General features: G+C 44.3%; 1 protein-coding gene across 2 annotated transcripts in view; it reads left to right on the top strand.

The window, feature by feature from the left end:
• The window catches only part of PSME4 (proteasome activator subunit 4), a 31,282-nt gene that overhangs the window by 7,713 nt on the left and 7,362 nt on the right, over positions 1 to 16,207 (top strand). For both annotated transcript variants that reach the window (XM_078858204.1, XM_078858203.1), the window contains 33 exons: positions 184 to 276; positions 1,107 to 1,372; positions 1,666 to 1,852; positions 1,994 to 2,083; positions 2,196 to 2,260; positions 2,362 to 2,512; positions 2,690 to 2,788; positions 3,128 to 3,197; positions 3,321 to 3,388; positions 4,058 to 4,273; positions 4,805 to 4,959; positions 5,105 to 5,200; positions 5,407 to 5,462; positions 5,573 to 5,629; positions 5,830 to 5,885; positions 6,127 to 6,225; positions 6,342 to 6,404; positions 6,654 to 6,749; positions 7,263 to 7,394; positions 8,123 to 8,332; positions 8,503 to 8,630; positions 8,789 to 8,842; positions 8,955 to 9,084; positions 9,246 to 9,327; positions 9,462 to 9,615; positions 10,166 to 10,235; positions 10,373 to 10,498; positions 10,644 to 10,796; positions 10,947 to 11,051; positions 11,156 to 11,247; positions 12,204 to 12,335; positions 12,624 to 12,835; positions 15,083 to 15,168. In XM_078858204.1, the coding sequence (XP_078714330.1) occupies positions 184 to 276; positions 1,107 to 1,372; positions 1,666 to 1,852; positions 1,994 to 2,083; positions 2,196 to 2,260; positions 2,362 to 2,512; positions 2,690 to 2,788; positions 3,128 to 3,197; positions 3,321 to 3,388; positions 4,058 to 4,273; positions 4,805 to 4,959; positions 5,105 to 5,200; positions 5,407 to 5,462; positions 5,573 to 5,629; positions 5,830 to 5,885; positions 6,127 to 6,225; positions 6,342 to 6,404; positions 6,654 to 6,749; positions 7,263 to 7,394; positions 8,123 to 8,332; positions 8,503 to 8,630; positions 8,789 to 8,842; positions 8,955 to 9,084; positions 9,246 to 9,327; positions 9,462 to 9,615; positions 10,166 to 10,235; positions 10,373 to 10,498; positions 10,644 to 10,796; positions 10,947 to 11,051; positions 11,156 to 11,247; positions 12,204 to 12,335; positions 12,624 to 12,835; positions 15,083 to 15,168 (3,849 nt within the window). The remainder of the gene's footprint in view (positions 1 to 183; positions 277 to 1,106; positions 1,373 to 1,665; positions 1,853 to 1,993; positions 2,084 to 2,195; positions 2,261 to 2,361; positions 2,513 to 2,689; positions 2,789 to 3,127; positions 3,198 to 3,320; positions 3,389 to 4,057; positions 4,274 to 4,804; positions 4,960 to 5,104; positions 5,201 to 5,406; positions 5,463 to 5,572; positions 5,630 to 5,829; positions 5,886 to 6,126; positions 6,226 to 6,341; positions 6,405 to 6,653; positions 6,750 to 7,262; positions 7,395 to 8,122; positions 8,333 to 8,502; positions 8,631 to 8,788; positions 8,843 to 8,954; positions 9,085 to 9,245; positions 9,328 to 9,461; positions 9,616 to 10,165; positions 10,236 to 10,372; positions 10,499 to 10,643; positions 10,797 to 10,946; positions 11,052 to 11,155; positions 11,248 to 12,203; positions 12,336 to 12,623; positions 12,836 to 15,082; positions 15,169 to 16,207) is intronic.

The raw sequence follows: 16,207 nt of genomic DNA, 5'->3' as shown, positions 1-16,207 counted from the left end.
ATAAAATTACAGCCGAGCTGTAATTAGCTTTCACAAAACGTAGTAGGTGTTTATTATTTATTAATGATTATGTTAACGGTGGTATAATCATTTCAGCATTGTGTTACTTGAATATAAATAGCCCGAATTAAATAACTCCTGTATGGTGTCATTCATTGTGTGGCAATTGCATTTTTCCTTTAGGGTGGACCTTCTAAACTTGCTCAGAAACATTTGACCGGCTTCTTCAATGCAGTGACGTCGTTCTATCATCCGTCTAACAATGGCAGATGGCTGGTAAGGGTCCATGACCACAGTCTGTCTGATGTGAATTATTTTTACTGAAAATAATGTTATAAGCAATAAAGGTCATGGTTCTTTTTGCTTGCCTTTAAAAAATACATGTTTTCATTGTGTAACAATGTGCTGTGCTTCGTGATGTATTATTGTTGGAATATAATAAGAGTATATATATTTTTTTTTAGGTTGGGCATAACATGGGAATCGCGCCAAAGTCTTGAGCGTGCAGCATACGTGTCAAGTGCGTTCATGCGGCAGCTGTAGTCTATGCAGTAAATATCGGATAACCACGATTCCTATTCCCCGTTGATCTATTATTAATGACAAAATATGGCATAGGGTCAAACTTGAAAACTACACAATAAACCAAAGCGAAAGATTTATTCACGCTAGAGCCACTGTCAATGTTTTTTGTGCAAAATGCAAAGTATGTGGCAGGTGGCTGTCCTTCCATTTTACTGGGGAGATGCTTTTAGTGTTCTATTTTAAACCTGTAACTGACTCAAGCATTCACTCTCTTGATCTTGCTCGTAAAGTAGGAGATTTAAAAAAAGCTAATGAGGTCAGAAATTCCACAGTTGTAGAAAGTATCAAAAAACTCTACAAAGCAATCAAATGTTTTGGTAATTAACCATGACGAAAGCCTCCCTTATCGAATGGACCTGTGAAGGAGCATGTAAATAAAACACAATCTAATATAATGAGCGCGTGCAGGTTTTCCACCGCTTTTCATCTACTGGCACATGGTTCATAGGATAACATTGGTTTAAGAGTGGTTGCAATAAAGTTGTGCCTCTGTCTGGTGTGACGGTGACCCTTTGTACTAGCTGAAGCTAATGAAGTTGGTGCAGAAGCTGCCGGCTTGCTTGGTGCGGCGCCTGCACCACGAGCGGTACCGCAAGCCCAGCTGGCAAACGCCGGTGCCACCCAGCCACAAGCTCACGGAGGATGACGTCACCGCTTTCGTGGAGAGCCTAATGCAGCCGGTGCTGCTGGCTATGTTCAGCAAGATCGGCAGCCTGGATGCTGCGCAGGCCCTGCAGAATCTCGCACTCGTGCGTCCCGAGCTCGTCATCCCACCCGTTCTCGAAAAGTGAGTCTACCTGTTTGAGCAATAAACTTTATTAAAGGTGGATGGGTGGCATAGATGGGTGGCACAGATGTCAGAGCACTGAGCTGGCCTGCCTGAGATCCTGCATTCAAAATCCAGACATCAATCCCACACTTAAAACAAATTCTCAAGTGTTTTTGTAAGTCAAACGCTTTGTATTCCATTTGGCCTGTGAATTTTTTTGATCAACCTGGCCGATTTTCGTCATGAGATATTCATGCGTGGCTTATTAATTCATAAGCAAATCATTGTGCCATTAAACTGTCGCAACAAAGGACATACTCGGCGCTGGAAACCCTGACGGAGCCACACCAACTGACGGCCACCATGAGCTGCGTGATCGGCGTGGCGCGCAGCTTGATCCGCGGCGGGCGATGGTTTCCAGAGGGACCCTCCCATGCCCTCCCCCTCCTCCTGAGAGCCCTGCCTGGAGTCGACCCAAATGACTTCAGCAAGTGCATGGTAAGACCTCGTTTTGTTCCGAACGTTTAATTTTTATCGCGCTTGCTTTTTTTGTTCGTTACATTTTTTATCAGCGCGCTCGTCACTTGCGTCAGGTTGGTATGTTACTAAAATGAGCACGCGGACATTTGTGGGTTACAGATCACGTTTCAGTTCATCGCAACGTTTGCGACGCTCATGCCTTTGGTGGACTGCTCTCCAGCTCTGCAAAACGGAACTGACCTCACTAATGTTAGTAGGTGTAAATGTTCTGCACAAATACATACTTGACTGCATTACATGGCTGGTTGTGCTTGCTGCAATGAAAATACTTGCTCCCTTACCATTTCGTTTGTCATATTAGGAAGAAAGGGAGTTATGCTCGGCCACTGCAGAGTTTGAAGACTTTGTCCTGCAGTTCATGGACAAGTGAGTTGCAATCCTGTCCCATACATTCCAGGTCAGACTCACGGGACGTGGCACCACAGAGCGGAATGCACATGGCTTCATATGCCTCCCTCTGCATGCAGATGCTTTGCGCTAGTGGAGAGCAGCACGTTGGAGCAGACGCGGGAAGAGACGGAGACGGAGAAGATGACACACGTGGAGAGCATGGTGGAGCTGGGCCTCTCCTCCACCTTCAGCACTATCCTCATGCAGGCCTCACCACAGATTTACAAGGTCTGGCAAGCAGACACTTCAACACTTTGTTTCAATGTAATAGAAATGTGTTGTTCATGTTTTATGCGTGCACTTCTGTAGTTGTGCCATTTTGTCTGAGTTGGGAGAGTTTCAGAAACTTCATATTATTGTCATATGAATCGGTGAATTTAATGGTGGTTTTTTTATCGCTTTTAGGCTGCTCTCGACAAGTTGTTCAACTTTGCTACCACCAACATATTCGAAGCCAGAGTTGCAGGAAAAATGGCAGCAGACATGTGTCGAGCATCAGCAAAGGTAAGCCGCAGCCTTGGCTAATGATTGATGTGACCATGTCCATGGTAACGTAATGTCTGTGACATAGTTTTATCTAATGCGACGCATGTGGCTGAAGCATGTAGTTTTTTTATTGGCTGGGGCACGGTTTTAGCCACAGCTTCCAAACGAACAAGTAGCAGGACCTGCAGTATCTTATACTTTTGTATGACATTTTTATTGCAACGGACGAGTTTATAACATCCATGTTGAGTTTGGAAAGCCATTCAATCGTGTTTGCGAGGAAGTATGCAAGCACCTAACTCGCTAAACAATTAAATCAGTGGTATAATTTCCGCATTGTTTTGGTCTCTTGGTCAGTGCCGACCTGCCGAGGCGCTGAAGCTGTTTGTCCCTCATTGCTGTGCCGTCATCACCCACCTCACCAACCGTAAGAATCTTCCCACCTTTCATGCTGCAACTTTGTCAGGACCACTAATTGTGTGGAGGGATTTTTCACGTCGATGCTAATGCATTTGGTCTGGCTTTGGACATGATGGACCTTTCCTCTCAGATGAGGAGGTGCAGCAAGAAGAAGAGCTGGACAAGGAGCTCATCTGGAACCTCCAGCTGCTGTCCGAGGTTAGGATTTTAAGAAGAATTCAAGTTTTGATTTAAAGCTTTCGTGACTGCAGGGATTCATCTTCTTGGTTCTTTCGGTAAAGTCACGTAGAATGGAAATAATAAAATAATAAATATATTTATTATGTTTTATTTTATGTTTTATTTGTATTATTTTATTATTTCCATTCTACGTGACTTTACCGAAAGAACCAAGAATAAGAGTTCAAGTGTGTAATTATTTTCGAATGTGTTCATCGACAAGCGTTTTTAAAATGTCTGTTTGCACACAAATTGTAGGCTGCATCTGTCTGCCCGATAAATATAAAATAAAATATGTAGACATGCATCACGGAATTATAGAATTACTTCTCGTTGCATTATCTGTCCACTATAAATTATCTATGGCTACATAGATAATTTATAGTGTCACTCGTGTTGCTTTACCTCTACAGCTGCTACCGAATTTGTGTAAAATAGGATGTTTTCGTTAATTCAGTGATAATTGTGGGCTAAGACCATTAACATAGCTTTGTGTGATAATTATTTTACCACAAGCAGTAAACTAGGGCTTAAATCCATACACTCCAGAGGTGCTAGCATTGTACGTTTGTAAAGGCTGTAAAACCCATACCCACTCATCGTTTTTTGTGTGTGGCGGCGAAGTTTACGTTTGACATTTGTTGTCAGATTGTGCGCATCAATGGTGCCGAAGTGCTGCCGTACCGTGGGCAGCTGGAGAGCATTCTGAAGCGCACGCTGTGGCTGAAGAACAAGCAGGGCTACACGCTTGCCGGGAAGCTCCTGCAGCACATGCTGCGCTCAGCCACCATGATCTACCCCACCGAGTACTGCAGCGTTCCGGGAAGCTTCAACCAGCCCCTGTCCGAGTACCTTCCTATCAGGGTGTGTGTACCACAACACGGCGGCCGCGCACTGCGCGTTTCCCAAGTAAGGGAGCGTCCAGCCACGAGCAGGGAATGTTGATGTTGGGCTCTACTATATTTTGTTAACAATAACACAACACGCACACATGTATACACAGCCTTGGTTGTACACTTCGGTCGAAAAATATGGTAATGACAAAGTCAAAGTTCTCATACTTGCATACGTTTTGGATGGTACTCATCTCCCGTGGGGGTTCTAAGCCACTCATTAACATTGTACATTACTTTGACGAGGACCAGTTTATTCATTGGACATCCACCGTTCTCTTCCCTCAGAAAAGTGGACCTGAAGAAAAGTGTACTTTTTAAGTAAATTTGGAAGCTGGCTGTGTAAGGATGTATTTTAAGTTATTGTGTTTATCACAATGGAATGTGTAGCTTATAATACACATGCGGGCTGTATTTGTGGTTGTTGCGAAAAATAATGATTTCTTCCAACTGTATAAATTACAACTCTCTTCTATCAACGCGGCTCACCATATGCCAACAGGACTGGGGTAAGCCAGGGAACCTGCATAATCTGGACATGAAGTGGCACATGCCCTCGCCTGCCGAGGTGGCCCTCACTCACAGCCTCCTCGACACTTTCCTGTGGCCCGAACTTGTGAAACTGGAGTCCTACACGACCGGGAGCGACATGACGAGGTGCCGCCAGCATCGATGTGCAAATGCTCATGAATAGTTTTTCACGATATAAGTTTAAGGACAAGGTCACGCGGAGTAGTCGGCCATGCTTTGCTTGAATGTAACGTGTTGCATATGGTGTGCTCGTGTCTTTCTGTGTTTGAAGAGAGACAGTTCAGCAGAGTCTGTCAATCGTGACGAACTGCATCATGGGAGCTGGCAGCATCATGCCACCTCTTGTCGGAGAGAAGATTCCCAACCTGTACGAGCAACGCTACTGCACGCATTACTCTGACCGCCGCTTCTTTGTTGCAGTGTAACCATTGTATTTAATTTCCGTTCGTTCATTGAGAATGAAAATGATGAACAGTTGAACTCAAGCCGTGTGTGATTTATGAAGAGAGTAAACCCATTGGCAATTTTCTGTTCACTTTGTACGTGGAATTTTTTAATGTATATCTTTTTCAGAGTCCCAAGTTTGATAGAAATTGAAGATATTTTAATCTACACAGGGGTTGACTGTGGTATGTATTGATACTCACACTTGTGTATATACATATGGATATGTATATTTGTTTACGTTGTTTGTTCACTGTTTATCCATTAAGTCATTGTGGTCTATTTACCCCATTAGACACGAACAGAGAAAACTACAGAGAAACTATTCTGAAAGTTACAAGAAATCTTCTAAGTAAGTACATTTTACACATGCCAATTGTCAACATATAAGCTTATACTATATTTTAATACTTGAAAAGGGACAGTCTATATCGGTCAGGTCATCTTTAATCTGTCGTTTGCTATGTCAAACCAATTTAACGACTGCATATATAACAGAAGAACCGTCTGTGTGACAGGAACACTTAATCTGTCATTGTTTTGTATCATTAGAATACATCCTTGAAAACTCAGAAGACGACACAAAGTCATTGTTCCAGATAATTAAGGTAGGTTTTATGCACACAAGGGCAGTTTGCTGTTTGGGTGCTGTGAATTTGCATACATTGTCAAGAATTGCTTCCTCCGCTTGTGATGCGACGCACGTTTCGTGAGCGTTGATATTGACGGTAATTGACAAATTGCTGTAGCGTTCCCACGCCCGGTGTTCGCTTGCCGTGAATGTGGTAAAACATTGCGGGTGTGACGTGCGGCGACGCTGGTGTGCCGACACATGACATTTTTCTGCAGATCCTTGGAGTGGTGTTGCTCTTCCAAGGCTCCCACAAGGCAGAGTTTGACTCCAGATGGAAAAGCTTTAGCCTGGTGAAGAAATCCATGGAGGACAAGGTATTGGCACGATATCGGTGCAGCCCGGCTTTTGTGTGGTCACGTCTGATGGTTTACAATGAGAAATTCTTGTGTACCGTTTGATTATAATGCATCACGTATCCCTGCTGCCCCAGCTCCATGGCCACAAGCAGCACATCCGAGCCCTGCTCATCGACCGCGTGATGCTGCAACACGAGGCAAGCTGATAATTATATTTTTCACAATTAGATTTCAACGAGGTGGGTGGTAGGGGGTGGGCGCGAGATTATCGTAACAAATGGACAAAAATGCCCTGAAGGCAAATATTGCATCTGAACGAGAGCCGACATGCACAGCAACAAACTACAACGATCTGAGAAGGGATTAAAAATAACTCTGTGCGTTGTAAAACATATATTGCCCAGTTTTTGATAATTAATGCTGACAGATTGCTGATATTTTTCTAGTTGAGAAGCCTGGCTATGGAAGGCAGCACCTACAGGACCATCCACAAGGAGGTGCTGATGGACCTGCTGAAGCTTTCGACCAGCACTTACAGCCAGGTGCGTGTTGCATGGGCCACTGTCAGTCAGAAGTGTGAGCCAAGTTTAGTGCTCTCTGATTGGCGTTGCAATAAAATAGCGATTGCAGCCTTTCTTCAAGAATACATTCAAAATGTAACGCGCCACACAGTAAACGCTTGCTCTCAAAGAGAGAGAGAAAGACTCGGAGGCACGGGGAACCACAGGTAAGTTTGAAGGCAGCCAAGGCGATGAGCCGGCACCAACAATAGCCGCAGCTCTACGGTCCTCTGTATATTCAGGTGATTTCGGGCCAATAAATGAGCATACATGTCGGTAGAAACCGGAGCACATGTGGGAGCAGGCAACACTATTCCGTACAGATGAAATGGGCGTAGTCCACATTTTCCCATACCGTCTCCTTCTCGCAAGCCAGGGTATGGCACCCGGGATTACAGGCGTGCGCCACCACATACCGACTAAATGTGTTCATAATGTGTTACGGGTGAATGTTACGAGTTCAGTGTTTTTCATTCATTGTTTCATTTGTAACAGGTGAGGAGTAAGGCACAGCAGGTGTTTTTCTCATCGCTTAGCACATTCAACTTCTGCTGCCGGGATTTGATACCACACGTGCTGGAGTACCTGAGGCCAGACAATGACAAAGCCATTCAGCAGCAGTTCAAGGTACACATCAGCTGGCCAGCACTGCTACACAGTGCTTACAGACACAAAGTAATGGTCAAGCGTATATGTGATAGATCAGATGCAATGTTAAACGCTTTAATATTAAATGGCATTGTCAAATAAACAGACTTGTACAAAACACGTTTTCGCAAGAACTGAAGTTTTTTTTCCTTGGTTTCTTGAGTGACTCAAATATGTAATTGCTTTGAATTTTGTACGGGCACTGACAGTTACCTAACCCATCTGATTTAAGCTGTTACCATGGTGCAAACAAAATGTGACATCTCAAGCTTTCATTTTGGAATTTTTTTTGAGAAAATGAAATGCATAAATGAATGTAAAATGTGTTTTTAGTGGATGTGTTTTGAGGAGCGGTGGCAAAGTAGTTTGCACGCTGCACTCCAAACTTGGCGAACAGAGTTTGATTCCCGCTCATGACCAATAACAGTGGCGAAAATATGAACCGGTCCTGGGCCTCCCGTAGGTGTAGTATGTAAGGAGTAAGCAATTTTTGCGGTGTGTAAACATCAGCAATGGGGAGACAAAGGTGGCTGAGTGTGATGCTTGCGTGCTGTGCGGGCCTTCATAGGTGCTCACGAACAGCACTTGCCCCAACAGTCTATTCACGCTGTAGGGGAGTCTTTTTCTTGTTGTGTGTCCTTTGTGTATGTGTTTTTGGGATTATGCATGTGTCTTACGTGTGTGTGAATGTCTTTGTGTGCGCCCAGGGTGCTCTGTACTGTCTGCTTGGTGGTCACGGCTCAACTAGCCTGGCCAACCTGCACGACTGGGACTGCATCAGCCGCACGTGGCCGGCGTTGGTGGCTTCGGGCCTGTCGCAAACGCTGTCCTTTGAGAAGCCCTCCATCGTGCGGCTCTTTGACGACCTGGCCGAGAAGATCCACCGGCAGTACGAGACCATCGGTCTGGACTATAGCGTGAGCTGCTAGTACATCATCTTCTTTGGCCTGCTCTTTGAAATCTGGTTTTGTTGCTCTATCACATGCGGGATGGTGACGAACCACATAACCATGTTGTCTTTATAGATTTTTTATCCAGCTTGATGAGTACAAACCCAAATGCAGTCGTTGTATTTGTTTTCATTTAGGTTTCAGAGAAGTGCATTGAGGTGGCTTCCAGAATGTGGCGGCACACTGAGAAAGAAAGACAACCCACCGAAGAGGAAAAACAGCTCGGCGTACAGAGGCTAAAAGAGAGAAACCAGCACGCCGTTCAGTAAGACACCAGCTATACGTAGACCTCAACAGTTCAGTGACATTATTTTGCTTTACATTTTAAACGCTTTAATCTGGTAAATACTTATTCGGTGATCTGCCAGTCCTCATGCTTTGTGAATAATTCACTTATGCTGCATTGCCACCTTTGCTCCACAGGATGTATGAAAATATGATAAATGCTCTGATCGATGTAGCAGAGAACCGAAATCTGTAAGTCCTTTATTTGTCCTTCTCTTACACTACCACTGTGCACCATGTCTCATAAACAGTGTCATAAACAGTTTATGTAATCCTGAGTGGTTTACTGCCACTTTTATTACAGGCCTTGGAAGTTCGAGCAGTTTGCTGTCGGTCTGGTGTCCATGCTGCTAAGGGACGATCACCCCTTTCTTGTGCGGGGGGTGCGGTTTTTGGTGGAGAAACTGAACCATGATTCCCTGGCAATTCGGAAGGTATGTATTGCCAAAATGGCATTCATTAAATGACCACAAAATTAGTATCAAAATAAAAATTCCAATCAATCAAAATGTGAATGTCTTATTGCAGTTAGTTTTCCATATTTTCCTGATTTATGCACACGCATATATGACTTTGTGTGAATTCTCTTACACAGCTCGCAATATGTGCAGTGGCCGGCATCATGAAACAACTTAAACGGCTTCATCCGAAAATGGAAATCGACCCATACGCCATGAGTACGTGTCTCAGCAACGATTCTCACGTCCGCATTCGTCGAGTGCTCGGGCACAGATTCTGCACCCAGGTGCCGCTTGCACGTTGTAACAATATGGCGGTCGCGGTGTGCGTGCGGGCGCACGTCCGTGTGCAGGCGGGACGAGCCAGCCGGCGCACGTGCAGCCCGGGGAGCGGCCGGATACGCGCTGGGTGCAGTACGACGCCAAGAGGCTTCCTCGAAGCCAGAAAGCGTGGGAGGAGACTGTCTTCGTTGAGAAGACTCACTGGGGCTACTACACCTGGCCAAGGTTGTTGGAAATTTGTGTCCGCTTTTTTTGTTTTGTATGCGTGTTGAACTTCTCTCACACCGTACATAACTAACCGTGCTAATTGGAGGTGCAGGGGAAGGACAACAAACGAAACACAAACAGCAGTTCTAAAGAAGTTACTTTCAAACTATATTTAAAAGTGCATGGCCCCATTGGCTTCCTTTTATCTCGGAAGGAAGTTTTTGTCCAGCAGACTGGCGTCCATGTTTAGGTCACCAGATTCGAAATTGAAAAGTTGTGAGTGGCTGAGAGTCGACTTGGCCCATCACCTCGCCAGGGAGATAAAATTAGTACCACTACTTGGGAAAACAATTTTGGAAATCTTTATAAAGAGAATTGCTTCTTTAATGAAAATGTGGAATTTTCACCGCTGGCTCAAGACCGCCAATAGAAATGAGTGCTGCCCACCCTCGTTTGGGCAACGAGACACTTATGACATTCGTAATGCAGCGTTCAAAAATGCCCCTATAAAGGCAACGCCTTCATGTATACAAACTTGTGACCATTTGTTATGATTTTCCTTACGCAGACAGATGATGGTGTACAAGCCCTACTCCGAGCAACCCAAGCTGGGCCGCAGCCGAGATGAGATGTCAGAGGTGATACAAGACTTGATTATGAATGTGAAAAGTTGACATGTTGCAAACGTATTACGTACACTAATAATACTATTTCAGTTGAGAGACCGTCACCTTGAACCAAATTCAGCTGTACAAATGTTTGTTTGTGCCTCCAGGCTGAGCAGGTGGTGTACGATCACTTCATCGACCCCGCTTTCGTGGAGAAGTTCATTGCGTTGCTCTCCCTAGAGGACCGAAAAGGAAAGGACAAGTTCAATGCTCGGAGGTTCATCCTTTTTAAGGTCAGCAGACTTGTGACCATGGCAGCTCCTGGGCGTGTAAATGTGTATATACGTACGTACGTTGAATTTCAAAGTGCTTGCTTTCCTAATCTGTCATTTAGAATGCAGTCTGGTTTCTTCATTGCAGTTCTAATTTTGTCAACAGGGTCTCTTTAGGAACTTTGACGATGCGTTCCTGCCCGTGTTCCTGCCGCACATGGAGCGTTTGGTCACTGACGTGCACGAGAGCGCCCAGCGCTGTGTGGCAGAGATCATCGCTGGCATCATTCGTGGAGCCAAGCATTGGACATTCGAGAAGGTGGGAAGCTTCTAAATAGTGGCAGTGAGAAATTTCATGAAAAAAAACACGCTACGTGTGATTGATATGAGAGCTATTCTGAGCTTTAAATCGAAATCTATTCTGAATCGTCCGTTTGCGCAACATTCTGACAATGATATTTGTTTTCAGGTTGAGAAGATGTGGGGACTCATCTGCCCACTCTTGCGCACGGCACTGTCCAACATCAGCGTGGAAACCTTCATGGACTGGGGAACGTGCATCTCCACATCCTGTGTAGGCATCTCGTGCATGTGGTCTCGCCAACATAGCCGCACTACAATATTAAATAAAAAGTGCCTGTTTTAAGTGTTTCAATAAGTGTGACTTTCTACTTGCAGGAGAGTCAGGACCCAAGGAAGATCTACTGGCTGTTTGAAATGCTTATGGAATCCCCTGTCAGTGGTGAAGGAGGCTCCTTCAGTGATGCGAGGTAAGAACCAAACACGTTCCTTCGGAGTGGGCAGGTAGGAACTTGGATGGACAGCGCATTCGTGCGATCCGTGTCACGCGGCGCAAGCTGCGTGGGGCGGCGCGTCACGTGGTGCTGAGCCCGCCTGAAGCGCTCTATGAAATACAAATCGAGGGCGTGGCTATGCACGACAGACAGACAGACAAATAATCCCTGGTGGGCAGTGTGAAACTGTTGTTCCTACCTGTATAAATAAGGAGGATGTTAACCTCACTGATTTTGTGAGTAGAGCGTCAGTCTTTAAAGTAGCAAGTTCCACATTTCATATCCACTGCACGAATGGTATGGTGAAGGTGGCGTATGAATAGTTCAGCTCGCTTGAGCCAAATGTTCACTGGATGGGTTTACCATGTGTCAGTTTTAATTCGCTTAATGAAATCGGCTAAAGGGATGCGTGGAAAATGGCTTTTGTGAAACTAAAGTTTGTTCCCATGAGAGGAATGGTGTGAGCTATTTTGAATGTTGTGATCTGTGTGTGGCTTGTCATCTTGGCAAAATTATTTTGTGTGTGTTTGAGGCGTTGGAAGTTTTGTGCCACAATTGATTGTGATTTATGTGTTTTTTTATATCTGGAATCTTGCCATAGAAAGTAAAGTAACAGCCTCAATCGAACAAGTATTTAAGGGCCAATTGACTTGGTCATTGTCACCCTACTTTATACGGTATCTGTACTGATCCAATTGCATCAATTTTTCCGATTTAGGATGATAGCTACTTGTGTGAGTGAACAAAAAAAATCCCACCCCTATGATGTAACATGCTTGTTGTAGGTCGGCCACTTCTGCATAACCGTATACGTGCACTGTTGTCTTGTCCAAAGTAACCAGCAGTATTGAACACGCTCGTGAAGCGTGGTTTAAGTGGCGGGCCGTACGTGCTGTTTGGTAAGGCGTATGGTGCACGGCTGTGTGTTGTAGCCGGCTGTACGTGCTGCAGGGCGGCTTGGCACAGCAGGAGTGGCGTGTACCCAGCCTCCTCCATGCCCTGCTTGGCTACCTGGAGCCCATGCTTACGCAGGTGTACAAGAATGTACGCGAGCGCATTGGGAGGTACTAGCTATCTATATACACACACACACGTAAAAGTGTTGCACGTAATGTTGAGATTTTTGTTTTATAATGATGAATGTCAAAATGTTGTCAGCATTTTGTAATGCTCGTCTCTGTTAAGTCTAGAGCCATTGGCATAAATTCCACATTCTTATGGTGGAGGCCCGTGAGTCCACGTGATAATCTGCTCAGTGGAAATTGAGTTGTAGAGGTTCATTGTCGGATGCTTACGTGCGATTCGTTTAACTCTTGCACCCGGCCCCGCGATCCTTCCCCTGTGCCGCGCAGCGTGCTGACGAACATCTTCATGCTGGACGTGGCGCTGCCCAACGGCGTGGACACGCTGTCGCCGCGGCGCGCCGAGTTTGCCGCGAACGTGGTGCAGCGTCTCAAGCCGCTGCTGGAGCTCGACGAGGAGATCTCGAACCACGTGCTGGAGGAGAACGGCGGGGGCAAGGAGGCTGACGAGGTGGTGCAGGCCATCAAGCTGCTCAAGACGGGTGAGCCCGGCAGGCAGCTCTCGCCAATTATCCCCTGTGCCGCTTTTGTTTTGTTGAAAGGTACAGCAGATTCTCGATTAGCCGCGTGCGGTTTATCCGATTTTGCGGATTAACCACGGCACCTGAGATTTTGACATAAATTAATAACTTGTGGATTTTTCCTTTGCCCAAATTAATAATCTAAAAACAGTTATACATTGGTATTCTTGAATATGTTTATTACAAGTTACGTGCTTGAACTAAACAAATATGTGTTCCGGTTAATCCGAAATCCACGTGATCGCTTTTGCAGTACAGTAGTTGCATATATTTAAACCGGTGGGTAGAATTTGATTTATTTTGATTGGCATGCCTCTGCTGCTATCCACTTAGTGGGCAGAGTCTTCTGCGTGGGAGCAGGAAAGGATTTTTCAAACCTTTTTAAGTGAGGGTGTGCTTTTGTATGGACTTTTGTAATAAAACAAGATCAATACATTCTTTCCTACAAATTTTGATTTTATTAATTAAGAAACTCAATTTTATTAACTTAAACATAACTTATTAGTGGTTTTTGGCAAAGAGATCAGTGGAAAAATATTATATTTTTGGATTTTCCGCAATTTTTAATTATCTGTGGCTGTCCTCCCCGTCATTAGCGTGGATAATCGAGAGTCTACTGTATTTATCGTTCCACTTCAAACGTGAGAACCAAATATAACACGAGGATGAGCAGTGCGCTAAAATACGTAAAACGGCACCATTTAAAAAGTGAACATTTGTTCTGTTGAGAAGGTGAGACCCCCACCTCTGGAGAGCAGGCAAAACATTTTTGATGAAGTGAGAATTGTGTTTTGATTGCTTGCTTGGAGGCACCCTCTTGATGAATGGCTGAAATTAGAAATAGTGTGTCAAATCAGCTAAACAATACGATTAATGAAATTGAGAGATCTTTGTTTTTCATCGTTAGCCTCATCCTACCAATGGTGTAAATTACAGGCGTTTGTTCGACGTTTCGCTTTTAACTCGAGAGCTACGAGTAGGAAGCCACTGGAGCTTTGTATTTTTTAATTTAGATTTAAAACACATTTATTCAAACTGCTTTTTGTCTTCTTGGTTCTTTCGGTAAAGTCACGTAGAAGGGAAGTAATTAAATTATAAAAATAAAACATAATAAAACAATTCTCACGACGTTTCGGCCACAACGCAAGCAGCCGTCCTCAGGTGAAAACCAGGTCTGTCGAGGCGACAGCATCTGAATGACGCTGTCGCCTCGACAGACCTGGTTTTCACCTGAGGACTGCTGCTTGCGTTGTGGCCGAAACGTCGTGAGAATTGTTTTATTATTATTTGGTTCTTTCGGTTAAGTCACGTCTAAAGATAAAATAAATTAAATTAAATAATAGAATACGACGTTTCGATTGCAACACAAGCAATCATCATCAGGTATAATGAAATAGCGACATAATATCTAGCCAGAAAACTATAGACAGACATATTAGCAGACAGATATCACAAGATACATACATAGCGAGAGCAACACAGGTGACAGAGAGGGGTGATCGTCTCTGTGGGGTGGCCTTAAATAGACAGAGGGGGGGCGGAGGCAGAGAGAGGGAGGGGGGTTAGAAAAAATTAGCATATCAATGAGTGGTCCAAAAGAAAACGTGGTGCTGCGAGTACGATGGCACAGCAAGCAAGCCTGAAAATCAGGAGAAAGACACACTAAAATTAAATAACCTAGTAAAATATCGAAATGTAATGTAATACAACACAGAGGGTCGGTCAACACACAATTAACGCATAGCCTGGTTGATTACGTATTTCAAAGATTGCTAAGTTAGAATTTAAGTGTGAACATTCTAAAGAGGACACAGGCAGAGAAAACAAGTCGCCAGAGAGAGAGAAAAAAGATAAGCTTAAAACTTCCCCGTAGAAGTGGTTGTTTTATTATGTTTTATTTTTATTATTTAATTACTTCCCTTCTACGTGACTTTTCCGAAAGAACCAAGAAGATGAATCCCTGCAGTCACGAAAGTTTTAAATCGAAATTTAACTGCTTTTTGTGTTTAGTTATGCGTGTCCTTCCCCCACACCTCCGATTAGCACGGTTGGCTACGTACGGTGCGAAAGAAGTTCAACACACATACGTACATAGCACTAGGGATGAGCCCCTGTGGTGGCGAGACGGCGCCGAAGCAAGTGTCTACTATCACTCACTCAATCGATCAATGATGCCTCGTCACATTTGGTCTGTGTCTGTGGCTCTAGTGCTGAAGTGGCTGATGGCGAGCGCTGGGCGCTCCCTCTACTCCACTCCGAAGGAGCACCTACAGCTGCTACCACTCATTTGTAAGGTATGGGAACAATCATCACGATTTACACCATTGCTACCTCATTTGCCAGTAAAAAATATGATAATTGTTTTTTTAACCTTTTTATCTAGCAACAAAACTGACACCTTTTTTACGAGGAGTCATGTTTGCATAGACCACAATACCTGCAGTCATAATGCAATTGTCTTTGCATTGTCTTTGAGTTGTGCGCCTTTTGGCGTCATCTGGTCCAACCCATGTGAGACTAGGCTATAAGGAAAGCTGTCTCGGGTGTGGACCAATCAACTTCAAGGACAGTGCATACATTATCAGAGTTGTGTTTTTTGTTTGCATTATGACTGCAGGTATTGTGGTCTATGCAAACATGACTCCTCGTAAAAAGGTGTCAAGTTTTGTTGCCAGATAGAAGGGTAAAAAACCAATTATCAATCATCACGATGCCATGGGCAGGTCGTGCCCGTAGGTGTCCACTGCACATTTCATTGTTTCCACTTTCCTTTGTCTTGTGCCAATATGCTCATTTAGTTGCACATCTCTCTCGCACCAATCTCTTCTGTAGTCAAGCCATTCTATGTTAGGTCTACCTCTTTGTATGGTTCCTTCCATTGTTCCTGAACACACTATTAAGTTTCATGTTGCTGTCCATCCTACACATGTGTCCAAATAGTGCCAGTTTCCTTCTTATCACTGCCTGCATCATCAGGTCATCTTCTATGTGCAACCTTTTTCTCATTTATATGTTGGTCCTTCTTTGGGTCCAGTTTAGATGCAGTATCCTTCTGCGGAAATACATTTCGAATGCCAATATCTTATCTCTATCAGTCTTTTTCAAGTCTCGTAGACATAAACAGCTGTACTGGACATGCATGTTCTTAAGATGTTCAGTTGGTCTTGTAGCTGACTTGCTTGCTTCTCCAGATGTTATTTGAATTCTGCCATTATCCCTTTTGCCCTTGCGATCCTCACTCTTTTGTCTTCCGTACAGTCGTTGTTCCATGTTAGTCGACTTCCCAAGTGTACACATTATTTTACATTCACAATCCTTCACACTACGGGAATA

Source organism: Lampetra fluviatilis, chromosome 7 (genome assembly GCF_964198595.1).
Source record: "Lampetra fluviatilis chromosome 7, kcLamFluv1.1, whole genome shotgun sequence".
In the NCBI taxonomy this organism is placed as follows: domain Eukaryota; kingdom Metazoa; phylum Chordata; class Hyperoartia; order Petromyzontiformes; family Petromyzontidae; genus Lampetra; species Lampetra fluviatilis.
The sequence above is the reverse complement of the archived record's forward strand: the minus strand, read 5'-3'. Positions and strand labels throughout refer to the sequence as shown.